Raw genomic sequence first — 27,652 nt, 5'->3', positions numbered from 1 at the left:
ACTCCCATGTAGAGTACCAGGGACCTAAACCCGGGCTGTGTGCATGGCAAGCAAGTGACCCTCCCAGGCCTAACTGTCATGCTCTCCCTACCCTATTTGTGTATTCTTTTTTTTCTTAAGTATTTTATTTATTTTCCCTTTTTGTTGCCCTTGTTATTTTTATCATTGCTGTGGTTATTATTATTGTTTCTATTGATGTTGTTGTTGCCAGATAGGACAGAGAAATAGAGAAAGGAGGGAAGACAGAGATAGGGAGAGAAAGACACCTGCTGTACCTCTTTTCTAGATTCTTAAACCTCATCAGTTCACACTTCCCTTAGTTTCTCAGAGACTCTCTTAGCACGTCCCAAGGAAAAAGTGATTCACAAGTACCTGGGTCCAAACAGCTTAGAGTTTGTGTTCTGGTTGACTGAAAGCATATGAGAAACATACACAGGCTCAGGAGGTGGTGCAGCGGCTAGAGTGCTGGACTCTCCTGAGTTCAAGCCCCATCATCGTGTGTGCCAGAAGGGTGTTCTGTTTCTCTCTCATAAAAGAAGAAATGGGGGACCGGGTTTTGGTGCACCTGGTTAAGCACACATATCATAAAGCACAAGGACCCAGGTTCAAACCCCTGTCCCCCACCTGCAGGTTGAAGCATTGCTGCAGGTGCCCCTCTATCTTCTTCTTTCCTTTTTATAAATTACTTTTTTAATTTTTAATATTTTATTTATGAGAAAGGAGGAGAAAGAACCAGACAGCACTCTGGTACATGGACTGCCAGGAATTGAACTCAGGAAGTTGAGAGTCCAATGCCTTATCCACTGTGCCACTTCCCGGACCACTCTTTCTTCCTCTTCCCTCTTGATTTTTGACTACCAAATATATATAAAAATGTTACTAGCTAGAGATAGAGCAACTGTCTCTATCAAATAAAGATGACAAGAATTAAAAATAAAGTACTTAATATTTTAATATATATTATTGGGTAGAGACAGAGAGAAACTGAGATGAAAGGATGATACAGAGGGAGAAACAGAGACATCTGCAGCACTGCTTCACCACTTTTGAAGCTTCCACCCTGCAAATGGGAATCAGAGGCTTGAACTTGGGTCCTGTGTGCTCAACTAGGTGCCCTACCACCTGACCCCTCTCTCATAAACGTAAATAAATCTTTCAAGGGCCAGGCAGTGGTGAAGCTGATAAAGCGCATGTTACCATGCACAATAATTTGGGTTCAGGTCCCTGTGGGAGGAGAGATGGGCGGCCTCACAGTGGTGAAACTGTGCTACTTCTCCTCTCCCTATCTCCCTGGTCCCTCTCAATTTCTGTCTCCCTCAAAATAACTTTAATAGCACATTAAAATGTATTATTTCCCAAATAACCATGATTACCTAGTTAAGACATTTTGTTGGGTAATAAGGCTCCCTAAATCTTATAATCAGATACTACTCTTACCTCTAGTTCTACACTGATTTTTTTTTTTTACCCAATGTTAAGAAAATGCTAAAAACAGCTTCAGAAAGATATGACACCAGGGTCAGGGAAATAACAGTTACTGCACACCAGGTTCAACCTTACCACCACCATAAGCCAAAGGTGAGCAGTCCTCTGGGGGGGGGGGGGTGTGTGAGGCTTTTGGGGGACTCTCTCCTCTGACTAAAATGTATTTTTTTAAATAGCGTCATCAGTAGGGGGTTGGCGCCATCTAATGTTGAGAGGAAACTACCCAGAGCTAGTGCTTACTGGGACAAAAGACAAACATAGCTAGAAAAAAAGTAATATAGAACCAAGAGAGTGGTCCGGGAGGTGGCACAGTGGATAAAGTGTTCAACTCTGAAGTGTGAGGTGCTGAGTTCGATCCCTGGCAGCACATGTACCAGAGTGATGTCTGTTTTTTTCTCTCTCCCCTATCTTTCTCATTAATAAATAAATAAAATCTATAAAAATAGAGGGAGTCGGGCAGTAGCGCAACAGGTTAAGTGCAGGTGGCGCACAGTACAAGGACCGGCGTAAGGATCCTGGTTCAAGCCCCCAGCTCTCCACCTGTAGGGGAGTCACCTCACAGGCGGTGAAGCAGGTCTGCAGGTGTCTATCTTTCTCTCCCCCTCTGCCTTCCCCTCCTCTCCATTTTTCTTAGTCCTATAGAACAATTATGACATCAATAACTACAACGATACATTTTTAAAGGACAAAAAAGGGAATAAATAAATAAGATAAAAAAAGAATTCGGAGGGGCCAGATGGTGGTACACCTGGTTAAGCACTCACATCATAGTGCGCAAGGACCCAGGTTCAAGCCCCTGGTCTCCACCTGCATGGGGGAAGCTTCACAAGTGGTGAAGCAAGGCTGCAGGTGGCTCTCTCAATTTCTCTCTGCTTCTATCCAACCATAAATAAATAAAAATATTTAAAAAAAAAAACAAACTAGGAAATAGCTCACTACAAGGGTAGCTGCCCTATCAGGGCTGCAGGCTGGAACCAGCACCGGACCAGGGAGGAGCTGCAGAGGGTACGGCAGAGCTAGGCGTCTTGCCTTCCCTCATTAAAAAAAAGATTTCAGTGAAAAGCAGTGGGATCACATAAACACAAGATCCCATTGCAAAAAAAAAAAAAAAAAACACGAAAAAGAAAACATTTAAGACAGGAGGACAGGGGAGACAGTTGTTCAGCCTGCTATGGTACAGAAGTTATGATTAAGGTCCCAGAAGCCACAAGTTCAATTTCTTATATTCATTCCTTTCCCACTGCAGGGCCTTTAAGCAAGCTTTCTTCAGCAAGGTGAGAACAAGCTAGAAGCTGGGTTGTGCACATGGCAAAGCTGGTTCCTTCTAGACCCCAGCCTCTCCTTTTATTTTTTCTTTCCTTTTAACATTTTACTTATTAGCTAGAGGGACAGAAGAAGAAAGAAAGAACTACAGCATCACTCTTGTACATGTGCTGCTGGGGACTGAACTTGGGAACTCATCCTTGAGGTCAACACTTTATCCACTGTACCACGTCCCTGACCAATAAATTCCCTTTAAAAAAATAAATAAAAGATTCATTAATGAGAGAGAGAGAGAGAATATACCAGCACATCCATGCTGGAGCTCAAACTAGGGACCCTCATGCTTTTAATTCCAACACTCTAGCCACTTTGTCACTTCCTTTCTGTGAGAAAGGGGCAGGAAAGACAAATAACAAACTTAGAAATAAAAAATTAATTAATTAAATAATTCTACTAATTGCGATTTTCACAAAGCAAAATGACCCAATGTGATGGGAGTGTCTCAGAGGTGAGGCTATTTTTATTTTAAATGAGGTGATGTTAGGGATAGGAGTGGCCTGAGATGACATTACTTGAAATGAGAAGCAGCCTGTCATCAAGGCCATAGATTTTTTTTATATTTATTTATTTTCCCTTTTGTTGCCCTTGTTTTTTATTGTTGTAGTTATTATTGTTGTTGGATAGGACAGAGAGAAATGGAGAGAGGAGGGGAAGGCAGAGAGGGGGAGAGAAAGATAGACACCTGCAGACCTGCTTCACCGCCTGCGAAGCGACTCCCCTGCAGGTGGGGAGCCGGGGGCTTGAACCAGGATCCTTGTGTCTCGCTGCTTGCTGCGCAAGGCCATAGGTTCTAGAAACGTTTGTCCCAGGGGTGAAAGAAGCCAGGTGTGACCAGGGCTTCACGAGACCTTGAGAAAATGGGGCTGAAAGTATGAGATGGCATGCCAGGTGGGGTATCCACGGTAGGAATCCGAGTTTAACTCTAGCTTCCGTGGGAAGCCATTGGAGACTTTAAAAAAAAGCACGTAAGTGACATCCAGTTTAAGTTAAAGAGAGAGAGACTTTGGGGCTGCGGAGACAGCGTAATGGTCCTGCAAAACGGTTTTCATGCCTGAGACTCTGGGATCCCAGGTTCAATCCCCAGCACCATCTAAGCCAGAAATGAACGGTGGTCTAGTGTGTGCGCATCCGTCTCTCTGTATCTCTCATTAAATTATGTATTTTTTAAAATTCCCGATTGATTATGAGCTAAGAGTCAAAGCAGACGCGATTGGGAAAGTGGGCAGTTTGGGGGGGCGGGGGCTGGGGATCTGGACTCCTTTTGTGGAGGCGTCTGATGTGTCTACCACATGGCAGGTGCTCAGAAGCCGGGACTCGGGTTCTTACTCAAACTTGCCTGGCGGAGCCAGTCACTGCCCCGCACCGTCCAGCTCCCGCTGGGGCTCGGCCCCCCACGCTGGGCTAAGTCTGGGGGCCTCCGGGTGGCACCGGCCGGGCTAGCTGCTGGCCCACCCGCCCGGAGCGGCCCCGGAGGCCGAGAGCCGCCTGGTTTCCGCAAGCAGCGCGAGGCCCCGCCCGCAGCGCCGAAGAGGAGGAGGGAGGAGGGAGGAGGGCCCGGCAGGGCGACTCACCAGTTCATCCGGACTGAGGACTCCGAACTGCACTCTCTTGATGGTGCGCAGCGGGCATGCGCTGTCCCCGGAGGGGGGGCCACCCCCGTGCATCGCGGAGGCAGGCGCGCTGCGCAGGCGCAAACCTCACTACAAAAACCCTGCGCCGCCTCCGCCTAGGAGCTCAGACCCTGTCCGGGCGGCCGCCGGGAAGGACCTCCCCGAGCGGGGAGGAAGAGAATCGGAGGAAGGGGAAGGTGGGGGAGGGAAAGGAGGCGGGGAAACGAAAAGGAGCGAAAGGCGTTCTCCTCCCCCTTTCCGGAGATTTTTCGTCTCCCAAAAAGGGAAAAAAAAAAAAAAAACAGAAGGAGGGGGAAGGAAAAGGGTCTAAAGGGAAAAGAGAAAGGGTAACGAATAAATAAGTAACCGGGTTCCTGAACGGCAGAGGTTACGGCAGTTTGTCTCTCCCCCTTCCGGGAGCCGCCTTCTTCTCCAACCGCCCCGGCCGCGCTCTCGGCGCTTCTGAGGAGCGAACTGGCAGGATGACGCCCTTTATAGACTCGCCCTTGCTTCCCCGCCCCTTCCTTTCCCGCCCTCCCTTGCGCTACGGGGCCGCCCGCGCCCGCCCGCACGGGGCGCGCGCTCGAATCGTTGAGTGAGTCTTCTTGGCTCTCCGGCCGGGTGACCTTTTGAAATGAAACGACGTGGAAAGGAGCTATTTTAGTAGCACCGCCTCCCCGTACTGCTCCCTTCGGCAGAGATTGAAAACTTGAAGGACCGAGGGTAAATACAGGCCGCTTTTATTCGAGTTTGGAGTGTGATTGCATTGCCAACAAAACTCGCTGAGAAGTTTCCCCCCCACACACACTGGAAAATGGTCTGTTCCGCGAATGGGTAATGGGGGAGGCGGGGCTGGTCCTCCCTTCCCCCTCCCCGCGCGTTCCCGGCTGGGGGAATGAGGGCCGTCCTTGTTCATGAATATGCAGCAGTACGCTGAATATTCATGAGCAGATCAAAAATGGCCAGACCAATGGCTTGTCCGACTGTAGCTGCTATTTGTTGATCGATCTCCAGAGACGGGTGGGTATCTCCGGGTGTGTGAAGCAACTCTATCGAGCTACGGTCCTGGATCCCCGGCTTGAGCCGTTCGAAGAGGCTTCTGCTCGAAGGTCTGCTCCGGAAGGAGGCCAGCTACTGTCCGGGAGAGATCACCACGGGACCAAGACAAGCTGGGAAAAGCAGATTAGCTATGGGGCGGGACATAAATCCTGGAGGATTCGTGGTCAAGGCATCTGAGCATTGGAAAAATCTTCCCCCTACTGGAATATCTCAGAAATAAAATGGGGTTGGGGCGGGGATCCCAAGGGATTCTCCAATAAGATCGGTGTAACGGACTTCCATTCTCCTTCCAAAATAGAAATGACACTGACTGCACAGCCACATTCAGAGTGATCCTTGTTTGATGTCAATGTCACGTCACCAGCCCCAAGGGGGGAGGGGGAGGGGAGGGGAGGAAGGGAAACGTAGTTAGGGAAAGAAAAAAAGCAGCACATTCTTTCCCGCCCACCCCCCACCCCCCCCCCCCCCCATTGCAGCTGTTTGCTCTAGCCCTAACGAAAGCCCCAAATTCTTTCTGTTGCTGAGGGGAAATTCCTCCCTGTGGTGGTTCATGGCCAGCTTGTCTCAACCCCTTTGATCTGTTTCTCTCGCAGACTTGACCCCTTAGTTTGCCCTGATCCCTAAGCCCCAGCCTAGAATTTACATCTCGTGTTTCCCAAGCTTGCTCCAGGTCTCCCAGGCCGTCCCTCTCCACTGAGTCCCTAGGTTACCCTTGACATCAAGGGGTGTCCCTCTCCCACACCAGTTCTTCTCTGTCTGGTCACTTGTGCTCTCATGTGTGTAATACAGCCCCCCCTGCCCCCCAACCCCCAGGCTTTCAAGTCTGGTCTTGTTCTTCCACCTGCCCTTCCCTCTCACAGCTGAGGTTCTGAGCAGTGATGATGGCAATGCTACCCAACACAACCCCTGCCCCCATGATGTCAGAAGGTGCCACGGTCTCATAGAGCACATAATACTGCAGCATCAGGGCCACCACCACCTCAGAGTGCAGGACGGCACACACTAGGGCAGGGTGGGCCTTGGTGACTGCATAGCTCACACACACAAAGGAGACCAGGGCAAGGATCCCCACTGCCCCCACACAGCTCCAGCTCAGAGGGTCATAGGGCATTACAGGGGTCTGCAGCACAAAGAGGCCTGGCACAGAGCCCACTAGCCCCACCAAGCCAAACAAGAAAGCCACCGTCAGCAGGCAGGAAGGGAAGTTGAGGGAGCGATAGACCAGGAGCCCCAGTGACAACGCCAAGCCACCCAGGAAGGCAAGCACGTAGCCCAGGGCTGTGTAAAGGCCTGCAGTCCCCTCCTGCAGTGTCCCTAGTCCAGGTCCCACAATGATGATTAGTCCCAGGGTGCTGCCCAGTAGGCCACACCAGTCGTAGCCACTGAGACCCTGGCTTTCAAGGCAGAGAGCCAGGAGAGCAGAGCAGACGGTAGAAGAGCCTTTGCGGACGGTGGCAGCGTTGCCGGCGGGCACCACCTGAACTGCACTGTAGGCGCAGCCAATGCTGAGGACGTTGAGCAGGGCGTGGAGGCAGGCCCGGCCTCGGACATCGGGAGGTCCCAGCAGTGGGTCACCACGCAGTTTAAGTAGCAGAGCAATAGGGAGGTGGAAGAGACATCGGCAGATGAGCAGCTCCAGCGATGGTAAATGGGAAGCCTGGTAAGCCATACGGGAGAAGGGGCCCACAAAGCCGGCAGGCAGGCCTCCACCCAGCAGGGCCACGAGCAGGCCTTTGGTGGCATCGGAGGGACGGCAGCGCTGGTGTGAGGGGAGGCTGGGTGAAGAGGGTGTCGATGGCTGTGTGAAGTCAGGCAAGTTGAAGTAGGGGTGACTGCCAGCCTGTTAGGAAGAAAGGAGCTCGGACATCTGGGCAGCCATAGCCCAGGTGACCTGGGGTAAAAAAAATGCCAGGCTGGGGTCCAGGACCTAGTGGGATTAAAGGGGTAAATGGGATTGCTGAGGAGCTCTTGGGACCTAGAAAGATCTTGGGGCCTGAAAGATGGACGAGGTAGTGGAATGTGGGCCTTGAGCCTTTCAAATAGGGAGTCAGGGGCCCTGAAGCACGGTGCTGCTCTGGGGAAGCTGTGCCTGGAGGAGAAAATGAGACCCTAAGTACTCTGTTGGTTTCAGGAAGAGGAGGAGGCTGCCTCCAATGTCGGGCCATGTGATGTCACAGGTTCCAGGGACATCTGGGTACACCATTATGAATTTCATTTGTGGGTGTCTCTGTGACACCTGGGGAGTTTTTAAGGGAGGAAGGGAAACGGAACAGCTTCCCTCCGCCACACTCACCATCTTTCCTTGCACTTCCTCCTCTCCTCCTGGCTCGGGGGCATGGACACCTCAGAGCTCCAGCCATTGTGACCTGGTTGGAGTGGGGGTGGGGTTCTTCCCTGGAATCTTCCTGGGGGGGGGTGGAGGGGTGCTTTCTAGCTACATCTCCATGACTACTAGTGTGTCTGAATATTTTTTCTCTCTGCAAGTATCTCTGTGAAGGACTTTGGTTATAAGCCAATTTATGTCTCCTCTTGTTGTGGAAAAGTTTTTAAAGAAGCCAACACTGAATGCTGGCTCCTGTTTTTCTGGAGTTTGGGATTTTTTGAACACCAGGGAGGAGTCACTGGGGCTCTCCCTCTGGAGTTTGAGGAATGTGTTTCTTCCTTGTGGGTTTCCACTAGTGTGGTGTTCGTACTGCTCCTGGAGGCCCCAAGCCCAGGCCTCTGCACCTACATATACGTGTAGAGATGTGGATATTTCTGCCGGTGCTGACAAAAATTCCAAACTGCGTGCTCATCCGCGCTGACATTCCTTGATGCGTGCCTGTTCTGTAGGGCTGGGGCCTTCGTCGCCGCCCACGGCCTGCCTGCAGGCCGGGGGTCCCTGAGCGTCCCCAGGGAGAGTGGCACCGTGCATGTGTGCAGTGCCGTGCTGAGTCTGGGCCAGCGGGTCCCAAGGGGCCTGACTGGGCTGCCATGTTGTGTGTGTGCTCTGGGCTGTGTGCACCGCTGAGGGAAGAGTGTGCAAGGAGCGGGTGGGGTAGAGGAGTCCCTTCCTATACTCTGCAGGGGGGCTGCAACCGAGTTCGAGCCCCCGTGGGTGCCCGTGCGTGTGGCGGCCAAGCACCGTGCAGTTTCTTTTCCGAGATCCGTTGGGGTGAAGGCCGTCGGCGCAGTCGCCCCACCAGAGCCCGACCGGAGCCTGGTGTCAGCAGCTCTGTGCCGGCCTCGTCTCGGCGGCGGCGGCGGCGGCGCCGGGGGGGCGGGGGGGGCTGTTTCCGGGGGTGGGGGTGGGGTGGGGGTAGGACCGGGGCGGGGGGGGGAGCCGATGATGTCAGCGGCGGCGGCGGCGGCGGCGGCGGGGCCGGGCCGGGGCTGGGCGCTGGGGGGGGCCGGGCCGGAGCCGGAGCCGGAGCTGGAGGCGGGCGAAACTGGAGCGGCCGGGGGCGGCCACGGTGATGAGCCGGGCCTGGCGGACGCGGCGCCATCGCAGTCAGGTGGGCCCCGGAGCGAACCGGGCAGGGCCGGGGCGGACCGGAGCCACAGCCGGGCCCCCCTCCCCGCTGCCCGGCGCCGCGGGGGCCCGGGCCCACCCCGCGTCGGGATCGCTGCCCTTTGGGGTTGACCCGGGGGCTCCGGGGTCGGGGTCTGAGCCTGGCCCCGCCTCCAGGCGCGCTGGGCGCCGGCGGGGGAGGAGGGGGCGGCCTGGGGTCCTGCTGCCGCTGCTGCCGGAGCCGCGGTGGGGCAGGGGGTGCGTTCGCGTGGGGCGGAGGAAGGGGCGACACTCCCCCCCGGAGGGTTAATTCTGCAGCCTCATGCCACCCCCGTGGGGCAGGTTGGGGTGGGGTGGGGCGGGTGTGAGCCCGGGCGGGCGCTGCAAGCTGCTGGGAGGGCGATGGCGTAGGAGCCCGGCGGGGAGGGGGAGGGGTGGACCGCCGAGCGCCCCAGAGTCGGGGTGCGCGGGGTGCGCAGGGCGAGCCGGGGCCCCGGGGCCGCGCCGTCGGGGCAGGGCTGTGATCGGGAGTCCTGGAGGTTACGTGTCGCCCGCTGGGATGTGGGGCAAGGTAAACCTCTCCTGGGCACCACTGCTTGCTGGTCAGGAAGCCGGGGGCACAAACGGGGGGGGGGGGAGAGAGGGCCCTCCCTGGGCCAGCGGGACGGAAAGGCAAGACTGAGGGGTATCCAGTGTGGTGGAATACAGAAGATGTGGTCTTGTGGCTTTGGTTTTCAGGTTTGAATTCGAAGCAAGACACGAAATGAGCGAGTTTGTCAGATGTGGGGTTTTATGTCTGTTTTTATAGAGGCTTGTGTGCACATGAGCTATTTATGAACTGTTGTTTTCTGCACGGTGTGATGTGTTGTGGAGGCACCAGCGTGCGGGGTGCAACATCCCCATTCCGAGGGGGCGGTTGTGGACCTCGAGTCAAAAGGTGTCGTGCCCCCACCCACCCCCCTTCTGTGGTTCTGCTGAAGTCTGGTCTGCTGGCATGTCTGAAACTCAGGTCCAGAGTCATTAGGGAAGTGAAAGCCCCAGGATATGTCTCGGGCCCTTGAGGGACATCTGGCACTGTTGTAAGGGCACTTGGGTGGACCGTACAGGTTGTTTACGGGCTCGTGGATACCCGACTGAGGGGAAGGTTGCGAGTTTGCAACATTCTCCAAGGGATTCTTTGATGACGCTGTTTGTGGGAGCCTCTCTGTGCTGCTGAGCCAGGAGGCAGGCTGGTCAGAAAACACTTGTGGGGAGGGAGGTGGCGTGACAAGGGCAATGTGGGCCTCAGACACAAATCAGGCGCAGGCTGTGTGTGCATGTCTGCTTTCTGTCTGAGTGGCGGTGTGGGACTGTTATGAAGAAGGCAGGGAGATAAAAGAGACAGAGCAAGGACAGCAGGCGGGGGGGGGGGGGGGGCGTCATGTGTTGTCTGTGTGGCTAACTAGTTTTGTTTTGGGGAGTCAGGGGGTGTCTGTGTTTTCCCTCTCAGCCCAGCCAGCGTGTCAGGGTCACTGGGAGGAGAGACCTGGCGGCTGCGAGGAAACCAGGCTTGGACAGAGTGACTTCTTGGCCATGTTTACATAAAGGCCGGGTGTGACTCTTGTCACTGAAATGGAAAAAAGAAACACGAAATTTTCAGTCTCCTCCTGCTTCAGCCTCTCTCTGCCCCCTTTGTGGGTATCTCTGTTTTTCCGTCCCATCTGTGACGCACACTAGGCCGCTCCTGCCACTGCAGAAGGGACCGGAATGGCAGTGGAATTCGCTCGCTAGGCAGATTGCTCAAAACAGGTTTTCCTCACCTTTGGGGCCCGGGCCCATCTGTCCGTGTATGTATGTTCCAACTGTGCACACAGCTGTGTCTAGACATGGCCTGCTTTGGAGGGTGGATATACGTGAGGGGCAGGGAGAGCACTGTGACCTGTCCTGGGCCCTCTTCCAAGAGGGCGGGGAGGGGGTGCTAGAGGGTGCTGGCTGCTACATCAAGTCAGCACAAGTGCACCACGGCCTGCTGGACGACGGAAAAGAGGCCTAGATTAGAAGTGAGAAGTGTACTGGCCCAATCACTTCCTCACTGGCCCTTTCCCAGAATGAGGCTTCATTCCTCTTCTATAAAATGGGGCTAACTACCTGCCCGCATTTCCCTCTAGCAAGGTTGTAAGTATCACATGGGAAATGCACCTGAAAGCAGCTGCAGTCTGGGGGCCCCTGCCTGTGCCAGCCACTATCAGCCCTTTGCCAGCACTGTGCCTCTTGCTGGAACTTGGCTAAAGGTAACACGAGTAATTATTTATTTAGCACTTACTGTGGACCAGGCACTGTTGTCAGTGCTTTTGCATGGGATCACATGTTTAGTGTTTGCAGCGACCCTGAGGAAGTGGTGTTCTAATTACCTCCCCTTTTCAGGTGAGATAGTGGAGATCCAGAGAATTTTTTTTTTTTGGTCACTTTAGTTAGCAAGAAGTAAAAATAGATTTGAGCCCGGGTAGTCAGGTCCCAGATCCAGGGCTTTTATTTATTTATTTTTTTAATTTTATTTATTAGATACTGACAGAGAAATTGAGAAGGGAGGGGGAGATAGAGAGAGAATGGGATAGAAAGACACCTGCAGCCCTATTCCACCACTTATTAAAGCTTCTCCCAGCAGGAAGAAGGGGTTTGAACCAGGGAGTCAGGCAGTAGCACAACGGATTAAGCGCACATGGTGCGAAGTGCCAGGACTGGCATAAGGATCCCGGTTCAAGCCCCCGGCTCCCCACCTGCAGGGGAGTCGCTTCACAGGCGGTGAAGCAGGTCTGCAGGTGTCTGTCTTTCTCTCCCCCTCTCTGTCTTCCCCTCCTCTCTCCATTTCTCTCTGTCCTATCCAATAATAAATAAATAAATAAAAAGAAAGGACTTGAACTTGTGTCCTTACATACTGTAATGTGTGCATTTAACCAGGTACACCACTGCCTGGCCCCATGCTGTTAATTATTTATTACAGGAGTGAACAAGAGGTCAGAGTACTGTTCAAATCTGGCTTATGCATCTCATGAATGAAAGTCTTATATATTTTAAAATAATTTTTATTTGATAGGGCAGAGAAAAATTGAGAGGGGAGGAGAATTAGGGAGAGCTGCCTGTATAAGCCTCCCCAGTAGGTGGAGACTGGAAGCTTGAACCAGAGTTCTGTATTCTGTACCACTGAGAGCTCCCTGTGCTTTTAACTGTTATATTCTGAATCTTTCTCTCTCTCTCTCTCTCTCTTTTTTTTTTTTTTTGGTCATTTCTAGGGCTCCACTGTTCCAAGCTAACTTTTTTTTTTTTTTCAGATAGGCAGAGAGAAAAGAAAAGAAACCACAGCACTGAAGCTTCCTTTTTTTTTTTTTTTTTTAACCAGAGCACTGTTCAGCTCCGGCTTATGGTGGTGTGGGGATTGAACCTGGACTTCGGAGCCTCAGGCATGAGAGTCTGTTTGCATAACCATTATGCTATCTACCCTGCGCGCTGAAGCTTTTAATACAGTGGAGGGGTCAGTCTCACACCTGGGTCACATACATGGCAAAGAAGCACACTGTGTGAGTTATTTTGCTGATTTTGCTGGCTCCCTACTGAAGCTTTCTTTCTTTCTTTTTTTTTTTTGGCCTTCAAGGTTACTGCTGGGGCTCAGTGCCTGCACCATAAATCCACCGCTCCTGGAGGCCATTTTCTCCCCTTTTGTTGCCCTTGTTGTTGTAGCCTTGTTGTGGTTATTATTGTTGATGTCGTTCGTTGTTGGATAGGACAGAGAGAAATGGAGAGAGGAGGGAAGACAGAGGAGGAGAGAAAGATAGACAAGTGCAGACTGCTTCACCGCCTGTGAAGTGACTCCCCTACAGTTGGGGAGCCGGGGGCTCAAACCGCGATCCTTCTGCCGGTCCTTGCACTTAACGCCATGTGCGCTTAACCCACTGCGCCACCCCCCACCCCCCCACTGAAGCTTTCTATGGGCCAATTTGTCCCCTGCACAGACTTCTTTCCAATTTCTACAGAACTTAGGAGCTGCATCAATTCATTTCAGAAGTCCAGGGTGGCTAGGCAATAATTCAAGTCATCCCAGCTGAGGGACTGAAAACCTAATATCTGCTGCTGATCCCATTTGAGTTAGATCTTACCATTTTGGAGGGGTTTTGAGAAGAGGTTAGGGCTGGGATGCATGTCTGGCAGAGAACCGGCGTGGGCATGTTGAGGTGGGAAGACATACTGGAGACCTGAAGGGAGACTAACACAGGCAAGATTGTAAAGGATGACTGAGGGTTTGAGCCCCGGCTCCCCACCTGCAGGGGAGTCGCTTCACACGCGGTGAAGCAGGTCTGCAGGTGTCTAGCTTTTTCTCCCCCCTGTCTTCCCCTTCTCTCTCCATTTCTCTATGTCCTATCCAACAATGACGACATCAATAACAACAATAAAACAATAAGGGTAACAAAAGGGAATAAATAAATATTTTAAAAATGTTAAAAAAAAAAAAAAGAAAAGAAGATGACTGAAGCAGCCTGGAAGGCGGTACACTAGATGAAGTTTTGGACTCTCAAGCATGAGGCCCCAGGTTTGATCCCTGACATTGCATGCTGGTTCTCTTATTAATATAACAAATAAAAACACACGCTCACACACACACACACACACACAGAGAGAGAGACAGAAACAGAGAGAGAGGGAGTTGGGCTGTAGTGCAGCCAGTTAAGCACAGGTGGCACAAAGCACAAGGACCGGCATAAAGATCCCGGTTCGAACCCCAGCTCCCCACCTGCAGGGGAGTCGCTTCACAGGCGGTGAAGCAGGTCTGCAGGTGTCTGTCTTTCTCTCCCCCTCTCTGTCTTCCCCTCCTCTCTCCATTTCTCTCTGTCCTATCCATCAACAACAACAACAATAATAACTACAACAATAAAACAACAAGGGCAACAAAAGGAAATAAATAAATATTTTAAAAAAGTAAACAGAGAAAGAAGAAGGATGAGTGGTCTGGGAAGTTGCTCCATTAATAAAGCACTGGACCCTGAAGCATGAGATCCTGAGTTCGATACCTGGCATTGCATGTGCCAGAGTGATGTTCTGGTTCCCTCTTTCTCATAAGCAAATAAGTAAATCTTTTTTTCTTCTATTTTTAGGAATTTGGACCTTTTTCTGGAGGGAGTGAGACTCAGTGAAGGTTTTTTTGACCCAGGAGTGATCTGGCTACAGTTAGGGAATCTGAACCTCAGTGAGAGGAAGGTGGGTAATGACGACATCAGTAACAACAACAATGTGGTCCGGGAGGTGGCGCAGTGGATAAAGCATCAGACCCTCAAGCATGAGGTCCTGAGTTCAGTCCCTGGCAGCACATGTACCAGAGTGATGTCTAGCTCTTTCTCTGTCCTCCTATGTTTCTCATTAATAAATAAATAAAATATTTAAACAAAATAACAACAACAATAAAACAATGGCAACAAAAAGTAATAAATAAATATTAAAAAAAAAAAAAGAAAGGAAGGAAGGTGAGATGGAGGAAATTAAGCTTGGAAGCAGGCGAATGGCCTGGAGCCGTGACTCTGGCCCATGTGTGTGCTCACCAGGCTTGGAAGCAGGCGAATGGCCTGGAGCCGTGACTCTGGCCCATGTGTGTGTTCACCAGGCTTGGAAGCAGGCGAATGGCCTGGAGCCGTGACTCTGGCCCATGTGTGTGTTCACCAGGCTTGGAAGCAGGCGAATGGCCTGGAGCCGTGACTCTGGCCCATGTGTGTGTTCACCAGGCTTGGAAGCAGGCGAATGGCCTGGAGCCGTGACTCTGGCCCATGTGTGTGCTCACCAGGCTTGGAAGCAGGAGAATGGCCTGGGAGCCATGACTCTGGCCCATGTGTGTGTTCACCAGGCCCATATGGAGTTTGAGGCCAGAAGCAGGTTGGAGGGAAGGTGTCCAGAGCCATTCTGAAGTTGGGCCACAGGATCAAATAACTTTAGTTCAAATAGCTGTGAGGCAGTGACAGGCTGGAGGGCCCCTCAGGGCAGGATCCAGCAGAATGCTGACAGAATGAATCAGTTTCTGGGTTCACACTGGCCTGGGTTTGAATTTTGACTTTGCTTCTCACATGCTGTGTGACCTTGAACAAGATATCTTACCTCTGTGAACCCATAAAGTTGGATTATAAGCCCTGCTTTGGGTGGTCATTTTGAGAAATCATTAAATGAAACAATACATAAAGTCTCCAAAAATATACCAGGCAAAGTATGAGGACCCCAGAAATAGTCAAGCTACACCCTCACCCCCAGTTCCTAGTCAGTTAAGTCTTTTTTTTTTTTAAGATTTTATTTATTTATGAGAAAGATAGAAGGAGAAAGAACCAGACATCACTCTGGCACATGTGCTGCCGGGGATCGAACTCAGGACCTCATGTTTGAGAGTTCAAAGCTTTACCACTGCACCACCTCCCAGACCACGTCAGTTGTCTTTTTTTTAAAAAAAAATTATTTATTGAGGGAGTCAGTGGTAGTACAGCAAGTTAAGTGCACATGGCGCAAAGCACAAGGACCGGCGTAAGGATTGCAGTTCAAGCCCCCAGCTCCCCACCTGCAGGGGAGTCACTTCACAAGCGGTGAGGCAGGTCTGCAGGTGTCTATCTTTCTCTCCCCCTCTTTGTCTTCCCCTCCTCTCTTCATTTCTCTCTGTCCTATCTAACAAAGATGACATCAATAACAGCAACAATAATAACTACAACAACAGTAAAAAAATAAGGGCAACAAAAGGGAATATAAATATAATTTTTAAAATTTATTTATTGAATATTTAGATATATTTTTTAATTTAGAGGGCCTAGTGGTGGCACACCTGGTTGAGCTCACAGATACAATGTACAAAGACCCAGGTTTGAACCTGTAGGAGGAAAGCTTCACAAGTGGTGAAGCAGGGCTGCAGATGTTTCTCTGTCTCCCTCCCTATCATCCCTTTCCCTCTCGATTTCTGTCTGTCTCTAGCCAATAAATAAATTAATTAAAAAAGTAAATAAATAAAAATAAAATTTATTTAACCAGAGCACTGCTCAGCTCTGGCTTATGGCAATGCTGGGAATTGAACCTGGGATCTTGGACCCTCAATCATGAAAGTCTTTTTAAAAAAATTTTTTAATTGGGAGTTGGGCTGTAGCACAGCGGGTTAAGCTCAGGTGGTACAAAGTGCAAGGACTGGCCTAAGGATCCTGGTTTGAGTCCCCGGCTCCCCACCTGCAGGGGAATCGCTTCACAGGCGATGAAGTAGGTCTGCAAGTGTCTGTCTTTCTCTCCCCTTCTCTGTCTTCCCCTCCTCTCTCCATTTCTCTCTGTCCTATCCAACAACAACGACATCAGTAACAACAACAATAATAACTACAAAAATAAAACAAGGGCAACAAAAGGGAATAAGTAAATACAAAAAAAAATTTTTTTAAAGAAAAGAAAAAGCTGCTGTTGCAGTGAGGAAGGCAGAAAAACAAAAAAGGAAAAAGAAGAGAAAGAAAAGAAATAATAAAAAAATTAATTATGTTTATTTATTGGACAGAGATAGCCAGAAATCATGGGGGGAAGGGTTGATATATCTATATCTATATATATATGGAGAGAGAGAAACACCTGCAGCACTGCTTCACCACTCGCAGAGCTTTCCCCTGCAGGTGGAGGCTGGTCCTTGGCATTGTAACGTGCACTCAACCATGAAAGTCTTTTTGCATAACTATTATGCTCTCTCCCCAGCCTGAAGCATTTTCTTTATGAGAGAGACAGACAGACAGACGAGAACCAGAGTTATCACTCAAGCACATGTGATGTCAGGGGTTGATCTCAGAACCTGATACTTTAAGTCCAAAGCTCTAGCCACTGTGCCACCTCTTTGGAAGGTGACTTTTTAATCAAGGCTTAAAAGAGGTGGGGCAACAAAGCATGAGGCTATCTGAGGAAAGAACATTCCAGGCTGAGGAAACATCGAGAGATGATGTGTCTGGTGGTGGTGCTCAGATCCCTGCCTCTAAAATCACAGAGCCAGTCCAGAGTGGATAAATGTAAAAACAAATAAAGAACTTAAAAATTAAAGAACTGGGAGCCAGGCGGTAGTGTACCAGGTTAAGCACACATAGTGCGAAACACAAGGATCCAGGTTTGAGTCCCGGCTCTCCACCTGCAGGGAGGTTGCTTTGCAAGCGGTGAAGCAGGTCTGCAGGTGTCTTTCTCCCTCTCTGTCTTCCCCTCCTCTCTCAATTTCTTTCTATCCAACAACAGCAGCAACAACAACACAAAGTAATGGAAAAAATTGCCTCCAGGAGCAGTGGATTCATAGTGCAGGCACCAAGCTGCACTGTTAACTCTGGAGGCAACAACAAAAAAAAAATCGAAGAGCCACTAATTCTACACTACAGACTGATTTCTACCTCTGTTTCTTTATCGCTACCTACCCACCACACCATTTTCCAAGACTGAGTCCCCATCCCAAGCTGGTGAGAGCTAGCCTTTATGACCATGTACTGCTTGTCAGGCGCAATTCTAGGTACTGCGGTTACTCATTCATTTAACCTTTACAGCCCCATGAAGTGGGAAATATTCCATCTTCCCCACCTTATGGTCAAGGAAACAAATACAGAGTTTTAATAATTTGCCCAGGCACACACAGCTTCTCTTCTCTACCTTCTGTAATGTGAGTGCTTAACCAGGTGTGCCACCACCTGGTCCCTCCTTCTCTGCTATCTGTAGGCCCTGTTTGAGCCAGGGCTAGTGGGGCATTTGAACTCAGGAGGACTGGGTTCAAACCTCGACTTTTTAAGCAGTGATACCAAGGGCAATTCACCCTGCCGCTATGTTCTCCTGACCGGAACACGATGAGATCCAAGTATGCAAAGACTCCAGTCTCCCCACTGATAGAACTAAGGTTGCTGCTAGCCTCTGCCTCATGGTGAACCTTTTGAATGTTGAGACATGGGGCAGATAAAATGTTTTGCATTGTGGCTGAGCATAACAAGTTATTTCATAATTGGCAGCTACAAGGATTTTGATGACAATTCTAAGTTGTTTTTGTTTGTTTATTTGTTTGTTTGCCTCCAGGGTTACTGCTGGGGCTTGGTGCCTGCACTATGAATCCACTACTCCTGGAGGCCATTTTTCTCATTTTCATTGCCCTTGCAGTTATTATTGTTACTGTGGTCATAGCTGTTGTTGTTGGATAGGACAGAGAGAAATGGAGAGAGGAGGGGAAGAAATGGAGAGAGAGAGAGAGACACCTGCTGACTTGCTTCACCACCTGCAGGTGGGGAGCTGGGGGCTGGAACTAGGATTCTTACGCTGGCCCCTGTGCTTTGCACCATGTGCACTCAACCCACGGTGCTACCTTCCAGCTCCCCTAAGTTGTTTTTTTTCAGTTATTACTGTCACCAGGATTTCATCACTTTGGACTGACTTTCATATAGGAGAGGAACCACCGTATCAATTACCAGTCCATATGTTCTATTTTCCCCATGCAGTGTATTGAAGGCTTGAACTTGGGTTCTGCACAAGACAAAACAGGCATCCTTAGGTGAGCTATCTCTCCAGCCCAACTTGGGTGATCTTTAAGGACCTAGATCCTGGGGCTAAGTGATGGTTCACTCACCCAGGAGAGTATACATGTTACCATGCACAAGGACCTGGGTTCAAGTCCCCAGTCCCTACGTGTGTGTGTGTGTGTGTGTGTGTGTGTGTGTGTGTGTGTCTGGGGGAGTCTTCGTGAGTAGTGAAATAGTGCTGCAGATGTCACTTTTTCTCCCTCTCCCCTCTCAATTTCTTTGTCTCTTACCAACAACGACAGAACAAAACCAAAAAGGAAAATGGCTGCTGGGAGTGGTAAGGATTCATCATATAGGCATCTGAGCCCAGCAATAGCCCTGATAGCAATTAAAAGAATAACAGACCCAGACACAGCCAGCTCTAGACTGCTGTAGTTTTGAGAAGCCCTCACAAGCCTTGCTCAAGAATCTCAGTGGTCAGTACGTTGTCATGCCTCATGCCTCAAGTAGGCCTTGAGCCCATATGGACAGACCTGACCAAGGAGGTAAGTGGGGGTCTGCAATCAAGCCTCTACTCAGCAGTGCAGGGCTGCTTCCTCTTTGTGATTTTCACAGAGGTGTCACATGGGCTATTGGGTCCCCCAGTGAGTACTGTGAAAATAAACCACAACTGTTTTCCTATATATTCTATTTGTACCTTTTGTGACACCAAATACGTGTGGTTCCCCCCTACCCCAACACACACACACACACACACACACACACACACACACACACTCTCTCTCTCTCTCTCTCTCTCTCTCTCTCTGATAACCTACAATTCAGTTCATTTTTTTTCTTTTTGCCCTTCCTCCCTCCCCCCTCCCCTTTTATTTCTTTATTGTTTTTTGTGATTGAGCAGGAATGGAGAGAGAGACCTGCAGCACTGCTTTACTGCTTGTGAAGCTTTTCCCTTGCAGGTGGGGGCCAAGGACTTGAACCAGTGTCCTTGCACATTGTGACATGAGCACTCTACCAGGTGCACCACCACTTGTCCCATTCATGCTTTTTTTAAAAAAAATTTAATATTTATTTATTTTCCCTTTTGTTGCCCTTGGTTTTTGTTGTTGTTGTTGTTGTTGTTGTTATTGATGTATTCATGTCGTAGTTGTTAGGACAGAGAGAAATGGAGAGAGGAGGGGAAGACAGAGGGGAGAGAGAGACAGACACCTGCAGACCTGCTTCACCGCCTGTGAAGCGACTCCCTTTCAGGTGGGGAGTTGGGGGGGGGCTCAAACTGGGATTTTTACGCTGGTCTTTGCACTTTGTGCCATGTACACTTAACCCACTGCTCTACTGCCCACTCATGCTTTTAAATATTAGCTATACGTAGTGGCTATGCAAAAAGATTTTTATGCCTGAGGCTCTGAGGTCTCCAATTTAGCCTTCAGCACCACCATAAGTGAGAGTGGTGCTCCAGTAGAAATAAAATAAAAATAAAAGGGAGTCGGGTGACAGCGCAGCGGGTTAATCGCACGTGGTGCAAAGCGCAAGGACCCGCACAAGGATCCCGGTTCGAGCCCCCGGCTCCCCACCTGCAGGGGAGTCGCTTCACAAGCAGTGAAGCGGGTCTGCAGGTGTCTTTCTCTCCCCCTTCTGTCTTCCCCATCTCTCTCCATTTCTCTCTGCCCTATCCAACAACAACTACAATAATAAAATAATAAGGGCAACAAAAGGGAATAAGTAAATATAAAAATATTTTTAAAAATAAGATAAATAAAAATAAAAAATTAATTCTAGGGGCTGGATGGTGGCGCACCTGGCTGAGAGCACACATTACAGGGCACAAGGACCCGGGTTCAAGCCCCCGGTCCCCACCTGCAGGGGAAAGCTTCACGAGTGGTGAAGCAGGGCTGCAGGTGTCTCTCTGTCTCTCTCCCTCTCTATTTCTCCTTCCTCTCAATTTTTAAATGTCTCTATCCAGTAAATAAATAAATATAATAAAAGAAATTAATTCTAGAGCCAACAAGATAGCTCAGCTGGGAGGGTGTCTGCTTAGTCACCCACACAACCCTGATTTGAGCCCAGACCCCACCACACGGGGGAACTTCAGAGATGTGACGCCTTTCCCTCTCTCCCGCTTTCTCTATATGAAGAAGTTGGCCTGGAGCAGTGAAGCCTGGTGATAACAAAAATAATAACAATAGGGAGTCAGGCGGTAGCGCAGCGGGTTAAGTGCACATGGCGCAAAGTGCAAGGACCAGCATAAGGATCCCGGGTTCGAGCCCCCGGCTCCCCACCTGCAGGGCAGTCGCTTCACAGGCGGTGAAGCAGGTCTGCAGGTGTCTGTCTTTCTCTCCCCTTCTCTGTCTTCCCCTCCTCTCTCCATTTCTCTCTGTCCTATCTAACAACGACATCAATAACAGATAATAACTTCAACAATAAAAAACAACATGGGCAACAAAAGGGGAAATAAATATAAAATTTTTAAATCATAATAATAATCATAATAAAATCTTAAAAATTAGCTGTGAATTCGGGGTCCCTAATTATTCCCTCCCCAGATTCTTTAATCTGCTAGAATGGCTTACTTATTTCAGAGAAAACTTTATGTTCACTGCTTTTTTTGCCTCCATGGTCATCTCTTGGGCTTGTTGCCAGCACGAATCCACTACTTCTGGCAGCCATATTTTTTCTGTCCATTTTATTGGATAGGACAGAGAGAAATTGAAAGAGGAGAGGGAGGTAGAGAGGGAGAGAGACATCTGCAGACCTGCTCCACCTCTTGTGAAGCGTCCCCCTGCAGGTGGGGAGACGGGCTGGAATCCAGGTGCTTGCGCGGTTCTTTGTATGTATGCTTAACACCCCCCTACCTCCTGTTCACTGGTTTATTATCTAGTAAAGGATGTGGTAGAAACACAGATGAATACATACATAGGACATCATCTGGAAGGACACATGAGTTTCAGTCCCATAGAGCTGGGTTGTGTTAGGCTTTAGGGATGTGGATGTGTTCTCTCTCTCTCTCACTCTCTCTCTCTCTCTCTCTCTCTCTCTCTCTCAAAAGATTCTATTTATTTATGAGAAAGATAGGAAGAGAGAGAGAAAGAACCAGACATCACTCTAATACACGTGCTGCTGGAGGTTGAACTTGGGACCTCGTGGTTGATAATCCAATGCTCTATCCACTGTGCCACCTCCCAGACCACTGGATGTGTTCTCCAACCCAGAATCCTGTAGTTCAAGGGCTTTAATAGAGGCTCCATAATGTAAGCAAAACTGATTATTAACCCAAGTTCTTCTCCCTTCCTCCAGGATAAGGGGGAGGCTGAAAGTCCCCAGGTTCTAATCATGGTTTGGTCTGGACCATCATGGAAGGCAGTAGGAGCCTTAACTGTCTTTCAAGAGCCAATACCAGCCCTCTCCCCACATTCCCAGCCCATCCAGCAAAGCCTATTCTGAAGCCACCCAGGAGCCCATTAGATCAAGACAGTCCTATGGCTGGAGAGATCGCTCGCCTGATAGAGTGCATCCCTTGCCAAGCATGTAGCCTGGGTTTGAGCCACAGAACTACATGGGAGCTACAACACTGTGGGAGCTCCAGTGCTGTGGGCTCTCCCTCTTTCTCTGCCTGAAATAAAAAGACTGACAAAGTCAGCCTATTCCACACACCTGCACGTACATAATTATATGCATAATTAACACTCTTATCACCAAGGAAACTCCAAGAGAGTCAAAAATGCACGATGATGCTCCCAGCACCCCTAGCTTGGGAAATTGCAAGATCTTTAGGAACTTTGTGCTAAGAACAGAAATAAACAGCATATATTTTTTTGCATAGAAAAATATATCATGGGGTGGGGGTAGATAGCATAATGGTTATTCAAAGAGACTCTCATGCCTGAAGCTCCAAAGTCTCAGATTCAATCCCCTGCACCACCATAAACCAGAGTTGAGCAGTGCTTTGGTACCAAAAAAAAAACATCATGACTTTCCAGATGTGTACGCATGTGCACACACACATAAACACATTCACAGTATCACAGCTGTCAAGATGGCCTAGGTGCAGGAGTCCGGTGGTAGCGCAGCGGGTTAAGCGCATGTGGTGCAAAGCACAAGGACTGGTATAAGGATCCCGGTTCGAGCCCCCGGCTCCCCACCTGCAGGGGAGTAGCTTCACAAGCGGTGAAGCAAAGCAGGTCTGCAGGTGTCTATCTTTCTCTCCCCTTCTCTGTCTTTCCCTCCCCTCTCCATTTCTCTCTGTCCTAGCCAACAACAACTACATCAATAATAATACAACAAGGACAACAAAAGGAAATAAATAAATATTAAAAAAAAAAAGATGGCCTAGGTGCTGTTCTGGTATAGACATCAAGAACATGGACTGTAGAGCCAAACTTCCAGGATCAGATAGGTCCCGCTTCTAACTGGTTATATGGTGAGACAAGCTATCTTTCAACTCTTAAGCCTTGGTCTGTCATTTATTTATTTATTTATTTATTTATTATTTATAGGAGATAGCATAATGGTTCTGCAAATGACTCTCATGCCTGATGCTCCAAGGTCCCAGGTTCAGTCCTCAGCACCACCATAAGCCAGAGCTGAGCAGAGTTCTGGTTAAAAGAAAAGAAAAGAATAAATTAAACAGGGCAGAGGGTAGATAGCATAATGGTTATGCAAACAGACTCTCATGCCTGAGGTTCCAGTGTCCCAGTTTCAATCCCCCGCACCACCATAAGCCAGAGCTAAACAGTGCTCTGGTTAAAAAAAAAATTAAAAAATTAAAATAATAATTAAAAAAAAAAAGAATAGGGCTGGAGAGACAGCATAATGGTTATGCAAAGAGACTCTCATGCCTGAGGCTCCAAGGTCCCAGGTTCAGTCCCCCGCACCACCATAAGCCAGAGCTGAGCAGTGCTCTGGTCTCTTCCCTCTCTCTATATACCTCTTATTAAAATAAATTAATAAAATATTTAAAAAAAGAATAAATAAAACAATAATGGGGTGGGGGCAGGCAGTGGCACACCAGGCTAAATGCACATAATACAAAGTGCAAGGATCCCAGGTCGAGCCCCTGACTCCCCACCTTTGGGGGGTGGGGAGGAGGACACTTCACAAGTGGTGAAGTTGATCTGTAGGTGTCTTATCTTCTCTCTCTCTCTCTCTCTCTTTTTTTAAGCAGAACACTGCTTAGCTCTGGCTTATGAAGCTTCAGGCATGACAGTCTTTGCATAACCATTATGCTACCTACTGCCCCCCCCCCACCCCAGGTGTGTGTCTTACTCACTCACTCTCTATCTTCCCCTTCTCTCTCAATTTCTTTCTGTCCCATACAATAAAGGGAAAAAAATGGCTACCGGGAGCAGTGGATTCGTAGTGTGGGCACTGAGCCCCAGCTTTCTCCCTGGAGGCAAAAAAAAAAAAAAGTAGTAATAGAGATTTATTTAGGGGCTGGACGGTGGTGCACCTGGTTGAGCGCACAGGATACAATGCACAAGGGCCCAGGTTCAAGCCCTCAGTCCCCATCTGCATAGGGAAATCTTCATGAGTGGTGAAGCAGAGATGCGAGTGTCTCTCTCCCTATCTTTCCCTCCCCTCTCGATTTCTGGCTGTCTCTATCCAATACATAAATAAAGATAATAAAAAAATTTTTTTTAGGAAAGTTTAACAAAACGATTTATTTACTCATGAGGAGGATAGAGGGAAAGAACTAAAGCATCACTGTGGCACGTGTGTTTCCGGGGATCAAACTGTATCCCATGTTTGAGAGTCTAATGCTCCATCCACTGCTCTGTCTCCTAGCTATGCAGATGTGTCATTTATTGAGGGGGAGCTAACAGCTACTGTTTAGGGTAGTGAAGAGCAAATGCAGTAATCCCAGTGAAGCTCTGGCTCCGAGTCCCAGTGGGCCAGTGACTGTCATGGAAGGCCTTACTGTCTTTCTTCAGTTTATAACCAGAAGCCAATGCCAGCCCCATCTTCAGATTCCCAGTCTGTCCAGCAACTAATACGACCCTGTAGCCTAATACTCACCTGGTAGTTGGAGCTGTTTGAACTTTTGAATGTCCCTGTTTGCTATCCTTCTCCCTCAGGAGAGATGTCAGAGCAATCTGTTTGGAAACGTAAAATAGTATGTGGAGGGATAGGTTTAATTAAATTAATTAATTAATTCCCTTTTGTTGCCCTTGTTTTATTGTTGTAGTTATTATTGTTGTTGTTGGATAGGACAGAGAGAAATGGAGAGAGGAGGGGAAGACAGAGAGGGGGAGAGAAAGATAGACACCTGCAGACCTGCTCACCGCCTGTGAAGGGACTCCCCTGCAGGTGGAGAGTCGGGGGCTCGAACCGCATTTCTTATGCCGGTCTTGCGCTTTGCGCCACCTGCGCTTAACCCGCTGCGCTACCGCCCGACTCCCACCTCTCTCCATTTCTCTCTGTCCTATCCAACAACAATGACATCAATAATAACTACAACAATAAAACAACAAGGGCAACAAAAAAGGGAATAAATAAATATTTTTTTAAAAAAGAAAAAGATAGACACATGTAGACCTGCTTCACCACTTGTGATGCAACTCCCCTGCAGGTGGGGAGCCGGGGGCTCGAACAGGGATCCTTGTGCCGGTCCTTGCGCTTTGCACCTGCACTTAACCCGCTGTGCCCAACTCCTTATTTGTTTGTTTATTATTATTTTTTTTTACCAGAGCACTGCTCCTCTCTGATTTATGATGGTGCAAGGGATTGAACTTGGGACCTCAGACCCCAAAGCATGAAAGTCTCTTTGTATAACCATTATTCTATCTCCCTATCATGGCCATTTTCTTTTTAAATTTATTCATTAACGATACAAGGCAGGTGGTGGGGAGTAGGAGAAACTAGAGCATCACTCTAGCACAAGTGATGCTGGGGCTCCATCTGCCCAACTCAGGACCTCATGCTTGAGAATCCAAAACTTTGTCCATTGCGCCACCTCCTGGAGGGATGACCTCTTAGTAATAAATTGCAAAAGAGCATTTTGGGGAAGTGAAGATTTTTTTTTTTTTTGAATTTTGAGAAAGGTGCAAAGAGAGAGAGACACACAGAGAGAAACAAACACCAGAGCACTGGGTTATGGTGGTGCAGGGGATTGAACCTGGGATTTAGGAGCCTCAGGCATAAGAGTCTGTTTGCATAAGCATTATGCTATCTCCCCCGCCCAGATTTTTTAAATTTATTTCTTTATTGGGAAATTAATGTTTTACATTCAACAGTAAATACAATAGTTTGTACATGCATAACATTCCCCAGTTTCCCATTTAACAATTCAACCCCCACTATGTCATTTATCATCCTTCATGGACCTGTATTCTCCCCACCCACCCACCCCAGAGTCTTTTACTTGGGTGCAATACGCCAATTCCATTTCAGGTTCTACTTGTGTTTTCTTTTCTGATCTTGTTTTTTTTTTTTTTTTGATCTTGTTTTTTTTAAAGACTTTATTTTCTAGAGCACCACTGCTCAGCTCTGGCATATGGCAATATGTGGAAATTGAATGTGGGAACTCAGAGCTTCAGGCCTGAAAGTCTTCTGCATAACCCAAGTGCCCTTTCCCTCGCCTTTATTTATTTGTTAATGAGAGAGATGGAGGGCTAGCAAAATTGCTCACTTGGATAGAGTGGTACTTTGTCATGCATGAGACCCGGATTTGAGCTTCAGTGCTGTGGCCTCTTTCGCTTTCTCCGTCTCTGCACCTCTCTCTATATATCTAGAGAAAGGGAAACAGGGCATCTCTCTGACATGTAGGATGCCAGGTCTTGAACTCAAGACCTCATGCTTGCGAGTTCAAGGTTTTATCTACTTGTGCCTCCTGCGGCCCCAGGGAGTGAGAATGTTATGAGTAACTTTTAAATTTTCACTTATAAAAAGGAAACACTAACAAAAACCATAGGATATGAGGGGTACAACTCCACACAATCCCCACCACCTGAACTCCGTATCCCATCCCCTCCCCTGATAGCTTTCCTATTCTTTATCCCTCTGGGAGTATGGACCCAAGGTCATTGTGGGATGCAGAAGGTGGAAGGTCTGGCTTCTGTAATTGCTTCCCCGCTGAACATGGGCATTGACAGGTCGATCCATACTCCCAGCTTGTCTCTCTCCCTAGTGGGGAAGGGCTCTGGGGAAGTGGAGCTCCAGGACACACTGGTGGGGTTGTCTGCCCAGGGAAGTCCGTTTGGCATCATATTGGCATCTGGAACCTGGTGGCTGTAAAAAGAGTTAACATAGAGCCAAACAAATTGTTAACTATATGAGTAACTTCTGATGTAGAACACTTGGAGGGCATGTGTGATGCCAGGCTTTCAGGTGAGAGCTCCCAGGCTGCATGGAGGATGGACGAGAGGCTCCAGAGCTTTGCCTCAGATAAGTAAACCTGGATCTCTGGACAGGACATACCTGTTATTACCAGTTTTGGTGGTTTTTGTTTGTTTGTTTGTTTTCCCTTTATAACAGAGCACTGCAAAGCTCTGGCTTATGGTCGTACAGGGGATCGAAGCTGGGACTTTGAAGCCTCAGGCATATCAGTCTCTTCGCATAACCATTATGCTATCTCCCCTGCCCAGTTACGAATTCTGGGTGCCTCTAGCTAAGCCTCTCTATGGTTCTGGAACTCACCTTCAACTGTAAAATTGGACCCTCCCCCAGCCCCAAACAGGGAAAGCAGCTGTGAGGAGCTTTCAATCTGGTGACCAGCCCAGTTTGCATTTAGGTTGCCTGTTGTTTTTTTTTTTCCTGATGAACCTCCCATAAAAAAGTGAGGGGTTAAAAAAAAAAAAGTGAGGGGTGAGTGGTGAAGCAGTTTTCCAGGTGTCTGTCTCTCTCCCTCTTTTTTTTTTTCTTCCAGGGTTATTGCTGGGGCTCGGTGAATCCACTGCTCCTGGAGGCTATTTTTTTCCCTTTTGTTGCCTTTGTTTTATTATTGTGGTGGTTATTATTGTTGTTGTTATTGATGTTGTTGTTGGATAGGACAGAGAGAAATGGTGATCGGAGGGAAAGACAAAGAAGGGGAGAAAAAGATAGACACCTGCAGATCTGCTTCACCGCTTGTGAAGTGACCCCCCTGCAGGTGGGGAGCCAGGAGCTCGAACTGGGATCCATATGCCGATCCTTATGCTTTGCGCCATGTGCGCTTAATCCGCTGCGCTACCACCTAATCCTCTCTCTCTCTCTCTCTCTTTCTC

General features: G+C 48.9%; 3 protein-coding genes and 1 long non-coding RNA gene across 6 annotated transcripts in view; 2 read left to right on the top strand and 2 right to left on the bottom strand.

The window, feature by feature from the left end:
• The window catches only part of POLR2A (RNA polymerase II subunit A), a 32,499-nt gene extending 27,614 nt beyond the window's left edge, over positions 1-4,885 (bottom strand). The window contains exon 1 of the mRNA XM_007522059.2: positions 4,380-4,885. Within this exon, the coding sequence (XP_007522121.2) occupies positions 4,380-4,472 (93 nt within the window). The 5' untranslated portion in view covers positions 4,473-4,885. The remainder of the gene's footprint in view (positions 1-4,379) is intronic.
• Positions 4,869-5,798, top strand: LOC132542054 (uncharacterized). Its single transcript, XR_009553196.1, has 2 exons — positions 4,869-5,252; positions 5,433-5,798. It is a non-coding gene; the product is annotated as an uncharacterized LOC132542054 (long non-coding RNA).
• A 142-nt stretch (positions 5,799-5,940) lies between these two features.
• On the bottom strand, positions 5,941-8,734 carry SLC35G6 (solute carrier family 35 member G6). The gene is made up of 2 exons (XM_007522038.2): positions 7,771-8,734; positions 5,941-7,317 (listed from the first exon to the last, which is right to left on the bottom strand). Exons 1-2 carry the CDS (start codon positions 7,771-7,773, stop codon positions 6,295-6,297), a joined length of 1,026 nt encoding a protein of 341 aa, XP_007522100.1. The 5' UTR covers positions 7,774-8,734; the 3' UTR covers positions 5,941-6,294.
• Positions 8,735-8,821: 87 nt separating this feature from the next.
• ZBTB4 (zinc finger and BTB domain containing 4) overlaps positions 8,822-27,652 on the top strand; it is a 30,463-nt gene continuing 11,632 nt past the window's right edge. Inside the window, exons 1-2 of one of the 3 annotated variants that reach the window (XM_060204305.1) lie at positions 8,822-8,971; positions 18,435-18,487. In XM_060204305.1, the coding sequence (XP_060060288.1) occupies positions 8,933-8,971; positions 18,435-18,487 (92 nt within the window). In that variant the 5' untranslated portion in view covers positions 8,822-8,932. Of the gene's footprint in view, positions 8,972-9,370; positions 9,539-18,434; positions 18,488-27,652 lie in introns of those variants that run through there. The other 2 variants (XM_060204306.1, XM_060204307.1) reach the window with 2 other exon arrangements.

This window comes from Erinaceus europaeus, chromosome 12 (assembly GCF_950295315.1).
Source record: "Erinaceus europaeus chromosome 12, mEriEur2.1, whole genome shotgun sequence".
NCBI lineage: Eukaryota > Metazoa > Chordata > Mammalia > Eulipotyphla > Erinaceidae > Erinaceus > Erinaceus europaeus.
The sequence above is the reverse complement of the archived record's forward strand: the minus strand, read 5'-3'. Positions and strand labels throughout refer to the sequence as shown.